Source organism: Ranitomeya variabilis, chromosome 3 (genome assembly GCF_051348905.1).
Source record: "Ranitomeya variabilis isolate aRanVar5 chromosome 3, aRanVar5.hap1, whole genome shotgun sequence".
Taxonomy (NCBI): domain Eukaryota; kingdom Metazoa; phylum Chordata; class Amphibia; order Anura; family Dendrobatidae; genus Ranitomeya; species Ranitomeya variabilis.
Window position 1 is genome coordinate 163,747,187 of NC_135234.1, and position 20,565 is coordinate 163,767,751.

General features: G+C 43.2%; 1 protein-coding gene across 1 annotated transcript in view; it reads left to right on the plus strand.

The window, feature by feature from the left end:
* LOC143815526 (amine oxidase [flavin-containing] A-like) overlaps positions 1-20,565 on the plus strand; it is a 145,240-nt gene that overhangs the window by 67,149 nt on the left and 57,526 nt on the right. Inside the window, exon 3 of the mRNA XM_077294812.1 lies at positions 871-1,008. Coding sequence (XP_077150927.1) covers positions 871-1,008 — 138 coding nt within the window. The remainder of the gene's footprint in view (positions 1-870; positions 1,009-20,565) is intronic.

Sequence of the window (20,565 nt, forward strand, 5' to 3'; positions counted from 1 at the left end):
GTTAATTTAGCACAACGTGGGCAGCGGATGCAGTTTTACAACGCATCCGCTGCCCATTGTGAGTTCCGGGGAGGAGGGGGCGGAGTTTCGGCCGTGCATGCGCGGTCGAAAATAGCGGACACGACACACAAATAAAACGTTGCATGGAACTTTTTTTGTGCCGACGGTCTGCCAAAACACGACGCATCGGTCGCACAATGGATGCGACGTGTGGCAATCCGTTGCAATGCGTCGCTAATGCAAGTCTATGGAGAAAAAACTCATCCTGCGGGCAACTTTGCAGGATGCGTTTTTTCTCCAAAACGACGCATTGCGACGTTCGTCACACGACGCAAGTGTGAAAGTAGCCTACGCTGTAATTTTCTAGCTGTAGCATTTATTCAGTTTCTCCTTGATCATCAATATAGGGCCAGTCGTGCCTAATGGTGAAATCGAGCACACAGGCAGGAACACACCAAATGTGAGGGGCAATGGTAACAAATATAAATGCAGATTTGTAGGACATGAAAACCTCAAATTCCATTGTCCATAGATTTCATTCTATCCTAAACACTGAGGACAAATCTGATACACTATGTTCCATCTTCTACAGATTCTGAGAAGATGCTATATACACCGAAATTCTTTCTTCTCATCCTCAAATGCTGCACTGGGCATAACATATTGTAGAAGTCATAGCCAAAGACTTTGCCCAAGAAAATGTCTCCCAGATGCTCGATTTATGGATTAATTCATTCTTACTACTAGCCATATTGATCCTGCCTTCCAAGCCTATGAATGGCCACTCGTTATAGGGTTGGTGTAGTTAAAGGAGGCATCAAAACTGCAGACTCTGTATCATATAATGGTTTTGCTGTTCTTTCTACACAGAATAAAGAAGTTCAGTATGTGGATGTTGGCGGAGCATATGTTGGACCAACACAAAATCGTATTCTGCGGGTGGCCAAAGAGCTGGGTATAGAAACCTACAAAGTGAATGTGTCACAACGGGTTATCCATCATGTCAGGGTAAGTAGTCATCACAAGTTTTCTATTCATTTATTTGTAGATTTATATCACAAGTAAAAACTTGTGGTCAGCACTGAACATAAAGGCGTTTATTACTCAGGATGGCATTACTAATAGTGATGAGCGAATATACTCGTTGCTCGGGTTTTCCCAAGCACGCTCGGGTGACCTCCGAGTGTTTGTTAGTACTCGGAGATTAAGTTTTCATCGCCTCAGCTGAATGATTTGCAGCTACTAGGCAACATGAATACATGTGGGGGTTGCCTGGTTGCTAGGGAATTCCCACATGTAATCAAGCTGGCTAATAGCTGTAAATCATTCAGCTGCCGCGATGAAAACGAAATCTCCGAGCACTAACAAATACTCGGTGGTCACCCGAGCAACAAGTACACTCGCTAATCACTACTAATAACAAGAATGATGCTTCTACGAGTTCTTTTTAAAGATGGAAATGAGCAAACTCCCCATTCAGCATGGGAACCTGAATTATTTATCCAACTGCTGTTCTTTCTGGTCGTCTATGAAATGTATGCAGTTGGAGTGTTCTGTTTATAAAGCGATTAAACACAAATGGTGGAAATGTTCATTTCCTCTGCTATGTGAAAACCAATAATAGATGACATTTTCAAGCTTTTCTATTCAAAGCAGCCAATTATATTTTCTTTTAGCCAACACATATTGATTGGATAAACAACCATTTATTTTCTGCTACTGGGTGAAATGGTTATCAGAATATATTTGAATGTGTTGAGGCTGGGTTCACACAGAGCGTATATATATATATATATTTTTTTTTTACACGTGTCTTGCATCGTGGAAATGGGGAAAATATTTTTTTTAAATGCAATATCATTTGTTATATGTCACATTTGTTTAACTTTTTCATAGTTAAAATGAAAGCTCATGGCAAAACACATGCAGTTTTCTGAATGAATTAATCTAAAAAACACATTTAAATTAGAAATTTGTCCACGCGATCTTATTGGAAACATAGAAAAGAAATAAAGTTCTTGTTAATACAGTGGCAGAGTTTTTGCCAGTATGACTAGCAAAGGTGTTGACTCACGAGGGCAATCCAGATCCATATATGTTGTCAGATCACATACAGTTGTATCCCCTGCTTTATTTTCCACTGTGAATCAAAATGGAGCGCTGCTAAAGTAAGAGCCCATCATAATCTTTTGAAAATTGAGAGTCTGTGTTTTACAATGACTTGCTGCATATTGGAATGGTCTGCATATTATGGCAATTTCTTCCCACCCGTCCTCTCCACAGTGGACCTGTATGGCCAGACGTATCTTCCCTCAAAATTACAGCCGGTTGTCAGAGAAGCTGGACCCAAGCCAAATAGAGACAAAACACATAGATGTTGCTTTTTAAGCGACAAACTTGGCTATGACCCAGTTATTTAACCCCTTATCGACCGCCGATACGCCTTTTAACGGCGGCAGTTAAGGGTACTTAAACCACAGCGCCGTTAATTAATGGCGCTGTGGAAAAAGTGAATAGCGCCCCCCAGAGTCGGATTTTCTCTGGGTCTCGGTTGCCGGGGGTAGCCAAGACCCCAGAGAACATGATTCGGGGATTTTTTACTGACCCCCGAGTTGTGATCGCCGGTGATTAACCGTTTACCGGCGGTCGCAACAAAACAAAAAAAAAACGTGATTTGCCATTTAATTTCTCTGTCCTCCGATGTGATCGCACATCGGAGGACAGAGAAATGGGGTCCCCGATCGCCCCCCCGATACTTACCTATCTCCCCCGGTGCTCCTCGTGGCTCCTGATGGGCGCCGCCATCTTTTTCCGGGAAAAAAATGGCGGACGCATGCGCAGTGCGCCCGCCGCCCGGCACCCGGAAGATCTTTGGGGTCTCGGCTGCTGGGGTAGCCGAGACCCCAAAGAACATGATCGGGGTCGGTTTTTACCAACCCCTGTTTTGCGATCGCCGGTAATTAACTGTTTACCGGCGACCGAAAAAAAAAAAAAAAGCGATGTCATTCTCTGTCCTCTGATGTGATTGCACATCAGAGGACAGAGAAATAGGGAGATCGGGGACCCTGTTATACTTACCGGTGTCCCTGGATCCTCCTGCTTCTTCTGTTGGCCGCCGGCTTCTTGCTCCGGTAAGAAAATGGCGGGCGCATGCGCAGTGCGCCCACCATGATCTTCCGGCTGGCAGAGGAAGATTCTTCCTCTTGTTTTATTTTGGTCACTGTGAGATCCTATCACAGTGATCAAAATAAAAAAAAATTGTAAATAACCCCCCCTTTATCACCCCCTTATTAATAATAATAATAATAATAATAATAATAATAAAATAAAAAAAGTATGTATTTCTATTTTCCTGTTAGGGTTAGGGGCAGGGTTAGGGGTAGGGTTAGGGGTAGGGTTAGGATATGTGCACACACAGAATGGTTCTCTGCGGATTTTCCCACAGTGGATTTGATAAATCCGCAGGGCCAAAACCCTGCGTTTTTCCTGCGGATTTATCGCGGATGTACTGCGGTTTTTGTGCGGATTCCCCTGCGGTTTTACACCTGCGGTTTTCTATTATGGAGCAGGTGTAAAACAGCTGCGGAGTCCGCAGAAAGAATTGACATGCTGCGGAATGTAAACCATGTAAATGTTTTTTTCCGCAGCATGGGCACAGCGTTTTATGTTTCCCATAGGTTTACATTGTACTGTAAACTCATGGGAAACTGCTGCGGACCCGCAGCTGCGGAAACGCTGTGGATCCGCAGCAAAATCCGCAACATGTGCACATAGCCTTAGGGTTAGGGCTAGGGTTAGGGCTTGGGTTAGGGTTAGGGCTAGGGTTACGGTTGGGGCTAAAGTTAGGGTTAGGGTTGGGGCTAGGTTTAGGGCTAAAGATAGGGTTTGGGCTAAAGTTAGGGTTAGGGCTAGGGTTGGGGCTAAAGTTAGGGTTAGAGTTGGGATTAGGGTTTGGATTAGGGTTGGCATTAGGGTTACATTTGGGATTAGGGTTAAGGTTAGGGTTGGGATTAGGGTTATTGGTGTATTGGGATTAGGTTAGGTTTTGAGGTTAGGGTTGAGATTAGGATTAGGGGTGTGTTGGTTTAGGGTTTTGATTAGAGTTATGGTTAGCTTTGGGATTAGGGTCAGGGGTGTTTTGGGGGTTAGGGTTGTGATTAAGATTATGGATCGGGTTGGGATTAGGGTTAGGGGTGTGTTGGGGTTAGGGTTGGAGTTAGAATTGGGGGGTTTCCACTGTTTAGGTACATCAGGGGGTCTCTAAACGCCACGGCCAATTTTGTGCTCAAAAAGTCAAATGGTGCTCCCTGCCTTCTGAGCTCTGCCGTGCGCCCAAACAGTGGTTTACCCCCACATATGGGGATTCACGCCCACTGAGGAAGGACTTCACCGAAACTCGCGTTGGGGTGGGCTGGAGGTGACGTGATCCCTTACCTTTTTGTGGTATGTTAACTTCTATTACTTGTACCTGCACCTGTCCATGGGTATTTATTATAATTACCGTTGATTGCTATATTTTCATTTTGATGTAACCAATTGACAGGGTGTTATTATGTTATATGTGAGCCTACCTTAACACCTCACACTTTTTGTGGGATGTTTTTTGTATTACCATCTTGTGATCATTGTCTTCTTCTTAGGTTCCATGAGGTTTTTATTCACGTCTCCTACCTTGCTGATTTTGTCTGTTTTTTGTTCAATCAATATATTTTTATCTGTATTTTTTGGACTCTTACACTATTTTCTTAGTGGTTTTGCTTATTAGCATTAGTGTGTCCTACACTGTTTCCATATATAGGCTGGTTTCATCATATAACTATATGTGATACTATGAATATACAACTGTTTACCAGCCCTCAGTGTTTGCCTTGCTTTGCATATGGGGCTTCAGCGTACTCGGGATAAATTGGACAACAACTTTTGGGGTCCAATTTCTCCTGTTACCCTTGTGAAAATAAAAACTTGGGGGCTAAAAAATCTTTTTTGTGGAAAAAAAATAATATTTTTTATTTTCACGACTCTGCATTATAAACTTCTGTGAAGCACTTGGGCATTCAAAGTTCTCACCACACATCTAGAAAAGTTCCTTGGGAGGTCTAGTTTCCAAAATGGGGTCACTTGTGGGGGGTTTCTACTGTTTAGGTACATCAGGAGCTCTGCAAATGCAACATAACGCCCGCAGACCATCCCATCAAAGTCTGCATTCCAAGCGGCGCTCCTTCCCTTCCGAGCCCTGATGGGTGCCCAAACAGTGCCCCCCCCCCCACATATGGGGTATCAGCGTACTCAGGACAAACTGGTCAACAGATTTTGGGGTCCAATGTCTCCTGTTACCCTTGAGAAAATAAAAAATTGCAGGCTAAAAAATCATTTTTGAGGGAAAAAAAGGATTTTTTATTTTCACGGCTCTACGTAATAAATTTCTGTGAAGCACTTGGGGGTTTAAAGTGCTCACCACACATCTAGATAAGTTCCTTAAGGGGTCTAGTTTCCAAAATGGGGTCACTTGTGGGTGGTTTCTACTGTTTAGGCACATCAGGGGCTCTCCAAACGCGACATGGTGTCCGATCTCAATTCCAGCCAATTCTACATTGAAAAAGTAAAACGACACTCCTTCTCTTCCAAGCTCTGCGGTGCGCCCAAACAGTGGTTTACCCCCACATATAGGGTATCGACGTACTCAGGAGAAATTGCACAACAACTTTTGTGGTCTAATTTCTCCTGTTACCCTTGTCAAAATAAAAGTTTTGGGGCAAAAAGATCATTTTTGTAGAAAAAATGCGATTTTTTTATTTTCACGGCTCTACGTTATAAACTTCCGTGAAGCACCTGGGGGTTTAAAGTGCTCACCACACATCTAGATAAGTTCCTTAAGGGGTCTAGTTTCCAAATTGGTGTCATTTGTGGGGGTTTCCACTGTTTAGGCACATCAGGGGCTCTCCAAACGCGACATGGCGTCCGATCTCAATTCCAGCAAATTCTACATTGAAAAAGTAAAATGGCACTCCTTCACTTCCAAGCTCTGCAGTGCGCCCAAACAGTGGTTTACCCCTACATATGGGGTATCGACGTACTCAGGAGAAATTGCACAACAACTTTTGTGGTCTAATTTCTCCTGTTTTGAGCACCTTGAGGGGTGCAGTTTTTAGAATGGTGTCACACTTGGTTATTTTCTATCATATAGACCCCTCAAAATGACTTCAAATGTGATGTGGTCCCTAAAAAAAAATGGTGTTGTAAAAATGAGAAATTGCAGGTCAACTTTTAACCCTTATAAGTCCCTAACAAAAAAAAAAAAAAAATGTTTCCAAAATTGTACTGATGTAAAGTAGACATGTGGGAAATGTTATTTATTAACTATTTTGTGTGATATATCTCTCTAATTTAAGGGCCTAAAAATACAAAGTTTGAAAATTGCAAAAATTTTAAAAATTTTCGCCATATTTCCATTTTTTTCATAAATAATCGCAAGTAATATCGAAGAAATGTTACCACTAACATGAAGTACAATATGTCACGAAAAAACAGTCTCAGAATCAGCGGGATCCGTTAAAGCGTTCCAGAGTTATAACCTCATAAAGTGACAGTGGTCAGAATTGTAAAAATTGGCTCGGTCATTAAGTACCAAATTGGCTCTGTCACTAAGGGGTTAAATGGGTTGTCTGATACTTATAAATGTGGTATTCCTGAGCCCATGGTAGTGCAAAAAATGTCATAATCACCTACTAAATTTTACTGCTTATCGATAATTCTGCCAATGTTGCCCACAGCTTTTTTGGCTTCTTTGTGGCAGAGGTGACATATGACTGTTGCAGCCAATCAGCGGCCACTGTTTGGCCCCAGTGGTCACCTTACACACCCATCCAGTAGAGGAAACCTGGAGATCTGAGGGGAATGAGGGGTGCATGTCTTTATTTTTATACTAGCACCGTTAACACAATTTTTATTAGTATTGGACAACCCCTTTTATTCACACATCCATTTTTGTCATACATGTGCCCATAGTTTTAACTTTGTATCACAAATTATGATTTTCCACATTTCTCCCAAATACAATACTTACATAGTCAGTGAGTTTAAAAAAAAGACAGCTCAAGCATCAGTGCAGTTGTGATGAAAAATACTCTTTTCATCAAAACTAGAATATCTCTTTAAATCTAATACATAAAATAACCGTCTAGGTTAAATGTCAGAGATCTGCACTGACGTGACTTTTGCGTAAACTTTTTGACTAGTTCCTTTAACTTGTGGTTTCCCCTTAAAAACAACATGCTCACTGTTTCCATCTTCTTGTGATTTTAAACAAGTGCAATCTATTTTCTAAGGAGGGTAAAAAAAGTTCATTTTTCATATTCTCTCCTTTTTATAACCTTTCCTCTGAAGCTCTTTGAGAGAAAGATAAGAAGAAAAGATTGCAATGTGAGGAATTATAGTTCACAGCAAGTTTCCAAGATATAATGATTAATGGCTCCAATATACCGTCCAGCCAAGTGCTTTTATGGAAACAACAAGCAGAGGCAGTTTATTATCTATTCACTGTTGTACCTCCACGCAGTCACGTACACTGTGGATTTCACCAGCCTATCATCTATCTTTCTTTTTTTCTCTCCAGCGTGGTTAGGTTTCAGCATTCAATAATAATTAACACTTTCATGAGAAAGACAGTGTACTGCACATTGATCCCTGGCTGTCGCTAAATCTTCTTTCCTGTAGAGCTCCATTGACATTTGAAGCATTTTTAATCAATCATAAAAAGCATGATCCCTGCAGCGGAATTGGAGCTAGACATAACACATTTGACACAGTGATACAAATTACAGTATATTGTCCATACTTGGAAACAAAGTTTCACCTTCAGAAATGATTTATCGAGCGATTGATAGCTTTATATTTTATTCTCTTGGCTGAAGTACAAGACATACTGTACAGTGTGAGAGCATTAAGTTTAGAAGTGTTTTTAAAGGTCAGCCCACAGATCCTTGGAGAAAAGCAAGTTCCTCTAAATGGTTGTATTATTATATTTAAATAAACTACTGAATAGTTTTTCCCTCTAGAAAACAATTAAAGGTAAATGTACAGGTTTAACTTCAATGCAACTTCAGATTTGACAGGCGCACCAATCTTCACCTTGAACCTCTGGTTCTGAGTCCCTGCAGGTCTTTTTCCAGTAAGTGCTGGACAGGACAGTAAATGAAGTTCTAACTGTAACTTAGAAGTTTCTGAGTTTCAATCAACAGTGAGAACAAAAATTTTTTTTACAGACATGGGGTTTCCAAAATTCTCCAAAGAAATCTGAAGTGTTCGTTTATTTATAGCCTACGTGAATGAATATAGGCACACCATGCATATACCTAAGCGTTTTTAAAATTATATATGAAATGTTAAAAGAAACCCTCCCATAAAGTTTTTTTATTCTCTAAATGTATGTACAGTACAGACCAAAAGTTTGGACACACCTTCTCATTTAAAGATTTTTTCTGTATTTTCATGACTATGAAAATTGTACATTCACACTGAAGGCATCAAAACTATGAATTAACACATGTGGAATTATATACTTAACAAAAAAGTGTGAAACAACTGAAATTATGTCTTATATTCTAGGTTCTTCAAAGTAGCCACCTTTTGCTTTGATGACTGCTTTGCACACTCTTGGCATTCTCTTGATGAGCTTCAAGGGATAGTCACCGGGAATGGTTTTCACTTTACAGGTGTGCCCTGTCAGGTTTAATAGGTGGGATTTCTTGCCTTATAAATGGTGTTGGGACCATCAGTTGTGTTGTTCAGAAGTCTGGTGGATACACAGCTGATAGTCCTACTGAATAGACTGTTAGAATTTGTATTATGACAAGAAAAAAGCAGCTAAGTAAAGAAAAATGAGTGGCCATCAATACTTTAAGAAATGAAGGTCAGTCAGTCCGAAAAATTGGGAAAACTTTGAAAGTGTCCCCAAGTGCAGTGGCAAAAACCATCAAGCGCTACAAAGAAACTGGCTCACATGACAACCGCCCCAGGAAAGGAAGACCAAGAGTCACCTCTGCTTCTGAGGATAAGTTTATCCGAGTCACCAGCCTCAGAAATCGCAGGTTAACAGCAGCTCAGATTAGAGATCAGGTCAATGCCACACAGAGTTCTAGCAGCAGACACATCTCTACAACAACTGTTAAGAGGAGACTTTGTGCAGCAGGCCTTCATGGTAAAATAGCTGCTAGGAAACCACTGCTAAGGACAGGCAACAAGCAGAAGAAACTTGTTTGGGCTAAAGAACACAAGGAATGGACATTAGACCAGTGGAAATCTGTGCTTTGGTCTGATGAGTCCAAATTTGAGATCTTTGGTTCCAACCACCGTGTGTTTGTGCGACGCAGAAAAGGTGAACGGATGGACTCTACATGCCTGGTTCCCACCGTGAAGCATGGAGAAGGAGGTGTGATGGTGTGGGGGTGCTTTGTTGGTGACACTGTTGGGGATTTATTCAAAATTGAAGGCATACTGAACCAGCATGGCTACCACAGAATCTTGCAGCGGCATGCTATTCCATCCGGTTTGCGTTTAGTTGGACCATCATTTATTTTCAACAGGACAATGACCCCAAACACACCTCCAGGCTGTGTAAGGGCTATTTGACCAAGAAGGAGAGTGATACGGTGCTACACCAGATGACCTGGCCTCCACAGTTACCAGACCTGAACCCAATTGAGATGGTTTGGGGTGAGCTGGACCGCAGAGTGAAGGCAAAAGGGCCAACAAGTGCTAAGCATCTCTGGGAACTCCTTCAAGATTGTTGGAAAACCATTCCCGGTGACTATCTCTTGAAACTCATCAAGAGAATGTCAAGAGTGTGCAAAGCAGTCATCAAAGCAAAAGGTGGCTACTTTGAAGAACCTAGAGTATAAGATATAATTTCAGTTGTTTCACACTTTTTTGTTAAGTATATAATTCCACATGTGTTAATTCATAGTTTTGATGCCTTCAGTGTGAATGTACAATTTTCATAGTCATGAAAATACAGAAAAAAATTAAAATGAGAAGGTGTGTCCAAACTTTTGGTCTGTACTGTTTATGTGTATGTAGTGCGGTATATGTTCATATATTCATCTACCACAGTCTTTTCCAGTATCCAGCGTCATTCTGCTCCTCTTCTCAGTGATACCACCTCACTTACGTCTCTCCGGATCACTCAATGCTGTATGACCTGGAAGTCTTTCTGAGTCTATGGAGCCACTTTCGGATGCTCCATAGGTTTACATTGTAAAAGCCACTTTTGGGTCACGCAGAGAACAGTATGACCCACAGAGTCTGAAATATGGGGACGTAACTCAGATGAGAAGCAGGACTGCGCAGCAGGAAGTGAGTATATTAATACACACACTATACTACATACACATTTATACACAGATAGGCCTCACTCAGACGTCCGATTATCTCGGCCAAGTCCTATCTGTGGTTTTCACGGATAACCCTCCTACCCAAGTCTATGGGGCATTCACATGTCCGTGATTTTTCTGTCCACAGAAAATCATTGAGACGTGTCTGATTTTCATCAGATCTATGGGTCTGTGAAAAACATCGATTTTCATGGACTGTCATACAGGAAAAGGTGGAAGAACTTTTTTTTTCTCGACTTATGAGAAAAACGGATGATATTCAGACCACACCCTGATCAGACGTTAATCAAAGTCTGATCAAAATAGTCGGTCAATTTTTCTCTGACGTGAGAATGAGGCCTTAGTAAATAAAAAACTTCAAAACAGGGCTGGCAGGTTGGTTTTCATTCTGTAAACTCTGCAGTAGTATTACAAATAGTATATAAAAAGTATTCTTACATTAATGAGAAAATGATGCATAAAACAAGGCAACTTTTTGTAAAACCAGCAAAAGTAGTAACGTTATTACACCCACAAAAAGACAAGTGGGCAAAAAGAAAAAATGCTCGTAAAATCAGTATTTATTGATTTTGATTTAGATATTTATTTTATTCATTCACTTTTCATTTGTTAATTGATAAAAATAAACCATTGACAAATTCATTTTGAAAGCATTTAAACTAGAATGCTTTTCCATGGTTCTGTATAATTATATGTACATATACACTGCTCAAAAAAATAAAGGGATCTCTTAAACAACAGAATATAACTCCAAGTTAATCAAACTTCTGTGAAATCAACTGTTATGATCCTTAGTGGCTGAGGATCACAGATTGGACTAGCTAAGTTACTGAACATAAAACAAGCTCTAGGGAGGTGGTAACTGGACTGACCGCAAACCTGATCCTAACCAAACACACTGAAGGTAGCCGGTGAACGTGCCTAAATTCCTGGACGTCTCGACGCAGCCTGAGAAACTTGCTACCCCTATAGAGAAAGTAAGACCTCACTTGCCTCAGAGAAATGACCCCAAAGATATAGGAAGCCCCCAACAAATAACAACAGTGAGGTAAGGGGAAAATACAAAACGTAGAAATGAAAACAGATTCAGCAAATGAGGCCCACTAATACTAGATAGCAGAAGACAGGCAGGGAACTGTGCGCTCAGTAAAAAACCCTATACAAAATATCCACGCTGAGAATTCAAGAACCCCCACACCAACTAACGGTGTGAGGGGAGAAACTCAGCCCCCTAGAGCTACCAGCAAGCAAGGAAATCACATATTAGCAAGCTGGACAAGGACAAATAAATAACCAAGAAACATATTGAACACTGATGAGCAAAAAATAACCAAACAGAAACTTAGCTTCTCTTGGAGAGACTGATAGCGAAGGAATTCAGGAGAGGTCAAAATAGCACTGAATACATCGACAGCAGGCAACAACTGATAGTCCAGGTGAGCTAAATAGGAAACCAGCTAACAGATAACGAGACAGCTGATCCAGCCTCAGACCTGCAGAATGACACAAAGAGCCACCAGAGGTAGCCCAAAGACAGCACTCACACAGTACCACTTGTGACCACAAGAGGGAGCCCAAAAACAGAGTTCACAACAGTACCCCCCCCCCTTGAGGAGGGGTCACCGAACCCTCATCAAAACCCCCAGGGCGATCAGGATGAGCCTCATGGAAGGCATGAACCAAATCGGCCGCATGAACATCAGAGGCGACAACCCAGGAATTATCCTCCTGACCATAGCCCTTCCACTTAACCAAATACTGAAGCCTCCGTCTAGAAATACGAGAATCCAAGATCTTCTCCACCACGTACTCCAATTCGCCCTCAACCAGCACCGGGGCAGGGGGCTCAACAGAAGGAACCACAGGCACCACATACCTCCGCAACAAAGACCTATGGAACACGTTATGAATGGCAAACGATGCTGGGAGGTCCAAACGAAATGACACCGGGTTAAGGATTTCCAAAATCTTATAAGGACCTATGAAGCGAGGCTTGAATTTAGGAGAGGAGACCTTCATAGGAACATACCGAGAAGACAGCCATACCAAATCCCCAACACGAAGTCGGGGACCCACACCGCGACGGAGGTTGGCAAAGCGCTGAGCCTTCTCCTGTGACAACTTCAAATTGTCCACCACATGGTTCCAAATCTGCTGCAACCTATCCACCACAGAATCCACCCCAGGACAGTCAGAAGGCTCAACCTGACACGAGGAAAAACGAGGATGAAAACCAGAATTGCAGAAAAAAGGCGAAACCAAAGTACCAGAACTAGCCCGATTGTTAAGGGCAAACTCGGCCAATGGCAAAAAAGTCACCCAATCATCCTGATCAGCAGAAACAAAACATCTTAAATAAGTTTCCAAGGTCTGATTAGTTCGCTCGGTTTGGCCATTCGTCTGAGGATGGAAGGCCGACCAAAAAGACAAATCAATGCCCATCTTAGCACAAAAGATCCGCCAAAATCTGGACACGAACTGGGATCCTCTGTCAGACACAATATTTTCAGGGATGCCGTGCAAGCGAACCACATTCTGAAAAAATAGAGGAACCAAATCGGAGGAGGAAGGCAACTTAGGCAAGGGCACCAAATGGACCATTTTGGAAAAACGATCACACACCACCCAGATGACAGACATTCTCTGAGAGACTGGAAGATCCGAAATAAAATCCATGGAAATGTGCGTCCAAGGCCTCTTCGGGACAGGCAAAGGCAAAAGCAAACCGCTGGCACGAGAACAGCAAGGCTTAGCCCGAGCACAAATCCCACAGGACTGCACAAAGGAACGCACATCCCGCGACAAGGAAGGCCACCAGAAGGACCTAGCCACCAAATCTCTGGTACCAAAAATCCCAGGATGGCCTGCCAACACCGAAGAATGAACCTCGGAAATAACTCTGCTGGTCCATCTATCTGGGACAAACAGTCTCTCAGGTGGGCAACGGTCAGGTCTATCCGCCTGAAATTTCTGCAGCACTCGTCGCAAATCTGGGGAAATGGCAGACAAAATCACTCCCTCCCTGAGGATACCAGCCGGCTCTGAAACTCCCGGAGAGTCAGGCACAAAACTCCTAGAAAGAGCATCAGCCTTCACGTTCTTCGAACCAGGCAGGTACGAGACCACGAAATCGAAACGGGAGAAAAACAACGACCAACGAGCCTGTCTAGGATTCAGCCGCTTGGCAGACTCGAGATAAATCAGATTTTTGTGATCAGTCAAGACCACCACATGATGCTTAGCTCCCTCGAGCCAATGTCGCCACTCCTCAAATGCCCACTTCATAGCCAACAACTCCCGATTACCAACATCATAATTCCGCTCGGCAGGCGAAAACTTTCTTGAAAAGAAAGCACAAGGCTTCATCACAGAGCAATCAGAGCTTCTCTGTGACAAAACAGCCCCCGCTCCAATCTCAGAAGCATCAACCTCGACCTGAAAAGGAAGAGAGATATCAGGCTGACACAAAACTGGAGGCGAAGAAAATCGGCGCTTCAGCTCCAGAAAGGCCTCCACGGCCGCAGGAGACCAATTAGTCACATCAGAACCCTTCTTGGTCAAATCCGTCAAGGGTTTAACCACGCCAGAAAAATTAGCAATGAAGCGACGGTAAAAATTAGCAAAACCCAAGAACTTCTGAAGACTCTTAACAGATGTAGGCTGAGTCCAGTCATGAATAGCCTGGACCTTGACTGGGTCCATCTCAATAGTAGAAGGAGAAAAAATAAAACCCAAAAAGGAAACCTTCTGTACTCCGAAGAGACATTTTGAGCCCTTCACAAATAAGGCATTAGCACGTAGGACCTGAAATACCATCCTGACCTGCTTCACATGGGACTCCCAGTCCTCAGAAAAGACCAAAATGTCATCCAGATACACAATCATAAATTTATCCAGATATTCTCGGAAGATATCATGCATGAAGGACTGGAACACAGAAGGAGCATTAGAAAGTCCAAAAGGCATCACCAAGTACTCAAAATGGCCTTCGGGCGTATTAAATGCTGTTTTCCATTCATCCCCCTGCTTAATAAGCACAAGGTTATACGCACCACGAAGATCTATCTTGGTGAACCAACTGGACCCCTTAATCCGAGTAAACAGATCAGATAATAATGGCAAAGGATACTGAAATTTGACCGTGATTTTATTTAGAAGACGATAATCAATACGAGGTCTCAGAGAACCATCCTTCTTGGCCACAAAAAAGAATCCTGCACCAAGAGGGCAGGAGGACGGGCGAATATGTCCCTTCTCTAAAGACTCCTTTATATAACTCCGCATCGCGGCATGCTCTGGTACAGACAAATTAAAAAGTCGTCCCTTAGGGAACTTACTATCAGGAATCAAATTTATAGCACAATCACAATCCCTGTGAGGAGGCAGGGCACCGGATCTGGGCTCATCAAATACATCCTGGTAGTCCGACAAAAACTCAGGGACCTCAGAAGGAGTGGAAGAAGCAATTGACACCAAAGGAGCATCGCCATGAATCCCCTGGCAACCCCAACTTGAAACAGACATAGCTTTCCAATCCAGTACTGGATTATGGGCCTGCAACCATGGCAGACCCAAAACGACAACATCATGCAAATTATGCAGCACAAGAAAGCGAATCACCTCCTGATGTACAGGAGTCATGCACATAGTCACTTGAGTCCAATACTGAGGCTTATTCTCAGCCAATGGTGTAGCATCAATTCCCCTCAGTGGAATAGGGAATTCTAAAGGCTCCAGGACCAAACCACAGCGCCTGGCAAACGACAAATCCATCAGGTTCAGGGCAGCACCTGAATCCACAAAAGCCATAACCGAGTAGGATGACAGAGAACAAATTAAAGTAACAGACAAAATGAATTTAGGCTGTATAGTACCAACGGTGACAGTTTTAGCGATTTTTTTTTAAGCGCTTAGAGCATGCTGAGATAACATGAGTTGAATCACCACAGTAAAAGCACAACCCATTTTGACGTCTATGATCTTGCCGCTCAATTCTGGTCAGAATTCGGTCACATTGCATAGACTCAGGTCTCTGTTCAGAAAACACCGCCAGATGGTGCGCAGATTTGCGCTCCCGCAAACGCCGATCAATCTGAATGGCCAAAGCCATTGAGTCATTCAGACTTGCAGGCGTGGGGAACCCCACCATAACATTCTTAATGGCTTCAGAAAGACCTTCTCTGAAATTTGCAGCCAGGGCACACTCATTCCATTGAGTAAGCACCGACCATTTCCGAAATTTTTGACAATACACCTCAGCTTCATCCTGGCCCTGAGAGAGAGCCAGCAAGGCCTTTTCTGCCTGGTTCTCAAGATTACGTTCCTCATAAAGCAATCCAAGCGCCAGAAAAAACGCATCCACATTCAGCAATGCAGGATCTCCTGGCGCCAGGGAGAAAGCCCAATCTTGAGGGTCGCCACGTAACAGGGAGATAACAATTCTAACTTGCTGAGCGGAATCACCAGAGGAACGAGGTCTCAAAGAAAGAAATAATTTACAATTATTCTTAAAATTCAGAAACCTAGATCTATCTCCAGAAAACAACTCAGGAATAGGTACTTTTGGCTCAGACATAGGACTGTGAACAACAAAATCCTGAATGCTGTGCACCCTTGCAGCAAGATGATCCACACTAGAAGTCAGGCTCTGAATATCCATGTCAGCAGCTGAACTCAAAGCCACCCAGAGATTAAGGGGATGAGAGAAGCTGGACAGACTGCAGCAAAGGGAGAAAAAAAAAATTGTACTCAGGACTTCTCTTATCCCACTTCTGCGATGCATTAAACACTTTTTGGCCTGCTGTACTGTTATGATCCTTAGTGGCTGAGGATCACAGAATGGACTAGCTAAGTTACTGAACATAAAACAAGCTCTAGGGAGGTGGTAACTGGACTGACCGCAAACCTGATCCTAACCAAACACACTGAAGGTAGCCGGTGAACGTGCCTAAATTCCTGGACGTCTCGACGCAGCCTGAGAAACTTGCTACCCCTATAGAGAAAGTAAGACCTCACTTGCCTCAGAGAAATGACCCCAAAGATATAGGAAGCCCCCAACAAATAATAACAGTGAGGTAAGGGGAAAATACAAAACGTAGAAATGAAAACAGATTCAGCAAATGAGGCCCACTAATACTAGATAGCAGAAGACAGGCAGGGAACTGTGCGGTCAGTAAAAAACCCTATACAAAATATCCACGCTGAGAATTCAAGAACCCCCACACCAACTAACGGTGTGAGGGGAGAAACTCAGCCCCATAGAGCTACCAGCAAGCAAGGAAATCACATATTAGCAAGCTGGACAAGGACAAATAAATAACCAAGAAACATATTGAACACTGATGAGCAAAAAATAACCAAACAGAAACTTAGCTTCTCTTGGAGAGACTGATAGCGAAGGAATTCAGGAGAGGTCAAAATAGCACTGAATACATCGACAGCAGGCAACAACTGATAGTCCAGGTGAGCTAAATAGGAAACCAGCTAACAGATAACGAGACAGCTGATCCAGCCTCAGACCTGCAGAATGACACAAAGAGCCACCAGAGGTAGCCCAAAGACAGCACTCACACAGTACCACTTGTGACCACAAGAGGGAGCCCAAAAACAGAGTTCACAACAATCAACCTGTGCACTTAGGGAGCAACACTTTTTGACAATCAATTTCACATGCTGTTGTGCAAATGGAATAGACAACAGATGAAAATTATTGGCAATTATCAAGACACACTCAATAAAGGATTGGTTCTGCAGGTGGGGACCACAGCCCACATCTCAGTACCAATGCTTTCTGACTGATGTTTTGGTCACTTTTGAATGTTGGTTGTGCTTTCACACTCGTGGTAGCATGAGACGGACTTTACAACCCACACAAGTGGCTCAGGTAGTGCAGCTCATCCAGGATGGCACATCAATGCGAGCTGTGGCAAGAAGGTTAGCTGTGTCTGTCAGTGTAGTGTCCAGAGGCTGGAGGCGCTACCAGGAGACAGGCCAATACACCAGGAGACGTGGAGGGGGCTGTAGGAGGGCAACAACCCAGCATCAGGACTGCTACCTAAGCCTTTGTGCAAGGAGGAACAGGAGGAGCACTGCCAGAGCCCTACAAAATGACCTCCAGCAGGCCACAAATGTGCATGTAATAATACACAATTCCCATTGAATACCAGGGAAAATAGAGGCATACAAAGAAAAGAAAATATAAAATATTTTATTGAAACAATATTAAAATGGTATGACCACGACAACTATACCGAACAAGAAAATACACAATTTAAAAACAAAAAGGCAGCTACAGGGCAGTAATGATTATACACAGAACTATGTAAGACATTAATTTGAAAATGGCCTACTATTCTCATGGTATAGACATATACGTTTTATGCCAAACAAACAGGGTGTGAACAAGGTGCCAAAAGGTCACCATTTATAGAAAATTACAAAAATGTCACAGGGCAACAAACATTCATGGAACCTATATATAAACAATTATCGTAAAGTGCAAAAAGTGCTAAAGACATATAGCCATATGAAGGCCTAATAGTCACAGTACATATAACTATATATAGATACTCCTAAAGTGCAATCCTAATAATGTTATGCTACAAGCACATGTATACCACCTAAATGAGATATAGAGGATAAGTGGCCAGCTAAATTATTAACACTTACATAAATGCTGCAAAACTGTGTATCGTGCCCATGCCGCCACCCCGACAGCGCCGTTTCGCCTACCAGGCTTCTTCCATATGGGGGCAAGTGTGCTGTGTCTAGAATGAGCTCCCTTTATATGGTATAAGTTAAACCGCCCACTCCTAACAGCTGATAGCGGCGTTCGCGTCTTGGATCCTTAACGGCGCATGCGTTACTAGGCAAGCCGCTCCTAAAACAATATGACTTTTGGTCCTCCGCATTAGGAACGCAAGCGTGGAACGCTCGCATAACCTGGTGAGCGGGGCCGGAAGACACAGAGCGGACACAAATAAGACATGCGCACTAGATCCAGGGAACACTGGTGATATCGCTCCCATTATGGAGCGGAGTTTAGAAGGGGCGTGTTCAAATGTGCATGTGTCTGCACAAACGGTTAGAAACCAACTCCATTAGGATGGTCTGAGTGCCTAACATCCACAGATGGGGGTTGTGCTCACAGCCCAACACTGAGCAGGATGATTGGCATTTGCCACAGAACACCAGGATTGGCAAATTCGCCACTGGCGCCCTGTGGTCTTCACAGATGAAAGCAGGTTCACACTGAGCACATGTGACAGACGTGACAGAGTCTGGAGACGCCGTGAAGAGCAATATGCTGTCTGCAACGTCCTTCAGCTTGACCGGTTTGGCAGTGGGTCAGTAATGGTGTGGGGTGGCATTTCTTTGGAGGGCTGCATAGCCCTCCATGTGCTCACCAGAGGTAGCCTGACTTCCCTTAGGTACCGAGATGAGATCCTCAGACCCCTTGTGAGACCATATGCTGGTGTGGTTGGCCCTGGGTTCCTCCTAATGCTGGACAATGCCAGACCTCATGTGGCTGGAGTGTGTCAGTAGTTCCTGATAGATGAAGGCATTGAAGCTAAGGACTGGCCCGCCTGTTCCCCAGACCTGAATCCAATTGAACACATCTGGGACATCATGTCTCGCCCCATCCACCAATGTCACGTTGCACCACAGACTGTCCAGGAGTTGGCGGATGCTTTAGTCCAGGTCTGGGAGGAGATCCCTCAGGAGACCATCTGCCTCCCTCATCAGGAGCATGCCCAGGTGTTGTAGGGAGGTCATACAGGCACGTGGAGGCCACACACACACTACTGAGCATCATTTCCTTGTCTTGAGGCATTTCCACTTATGTTGGATCAGCCTGTAATTTGATTTTCCACTTTGATTTTGAGCATCATTCCAAATCCAGACCTCCGTGGGATATTCATTTTGATTTACATTGATCATTTTTATGTTTTATTGTTCTCAACACATTTCACTATGTAATGAATAAAGATGTGAAACTGAAATATTTCATTCAGTGATATTTACGATGTGGTATTTTAGTGTTCCCTTAATTTTTTTTGAGCAGTATATAAATATATATACTCCTCATCATTAAAATTGTAACATCAAGAAAGAAAAGTTTTCGATTTATGAAAATAACAGGATATGTAGACATGTTAGTGATATGTAAAAGATGAAAAAATCTAAACAATATTTTCAAAACATCTCGATGTATTCATTATAGAATGTGTGCGCAACAAGTAGAAATACTTGCACACACACATTGGCATGCTATTAATAAGGGTATTAATGGTTGTCTGGGGAAAGTTCAGTTAGGCTGAAAGAACTTGGCTTGGAAATGATCAAGATCCGCTACTGGCAGCTCCCTTTTCAATTACTGACCAATGACATCCTAGATGTGCTCCATGGGAGACAAGACCAAGGATGTTGCAGGTCATGGTATCACATTTAACATTTAAAGGGAACCTGTCACCCCCAAAATGGAAGTTGAGCTAAGCCCACTGGCATCAAGGGCTTATCTACAGCATTCTGGAATGCTGTAGATAAGCCCCCGATGTATCCTGAAAGATGAGAAAAAGAGGTTATATTATACTCACCCAGGGGCGGTCCCTCTGCGGTCCAATGGGCGTCGCGGTCCTGTCCGGGGGCCTCCCATCTTCATAGGATGACGTCCTCTTCTTGTCTTCATGCTGCGGCTCCGGCGCAGGCGTACTTCATCTGCCCTGTTGAGGGCAGAGCAAAGTACTGCAGTGCGCAGGCGCCGGGCCTCTCTGACCTTCCCGACGTGATCGTAAGAAGATGGGAGGCCCCAGACCGCAACGCCCACCGCAGTGGGACCACCCCTGGGTGAGTATAATATAACCTATTTTCTCATCTTTCAGGTTACATCGGGGGCTTATCTACAGCATTCCAGAATGCTGTAGATAAGCCCCTGATGCTGGTGGGCTTAGCTCAACTTCCATTTTGGGGGTGACAGGTTCCCTTTAATGTGTTTTTTTATGAAATATTACAAAAATAGTCATTAATCAGTATAATAAAATCAGAGCTGAAGACTCAGTCATAGCAAGAGTGGGACGTGGTCCACACGGAGGACGTCAGCATGGGTAGACATAACAAAATACATATTCTGATGGCTGTAACAATCAGTACAGAAGCTAGCTCTGATCAAGCAAATAGC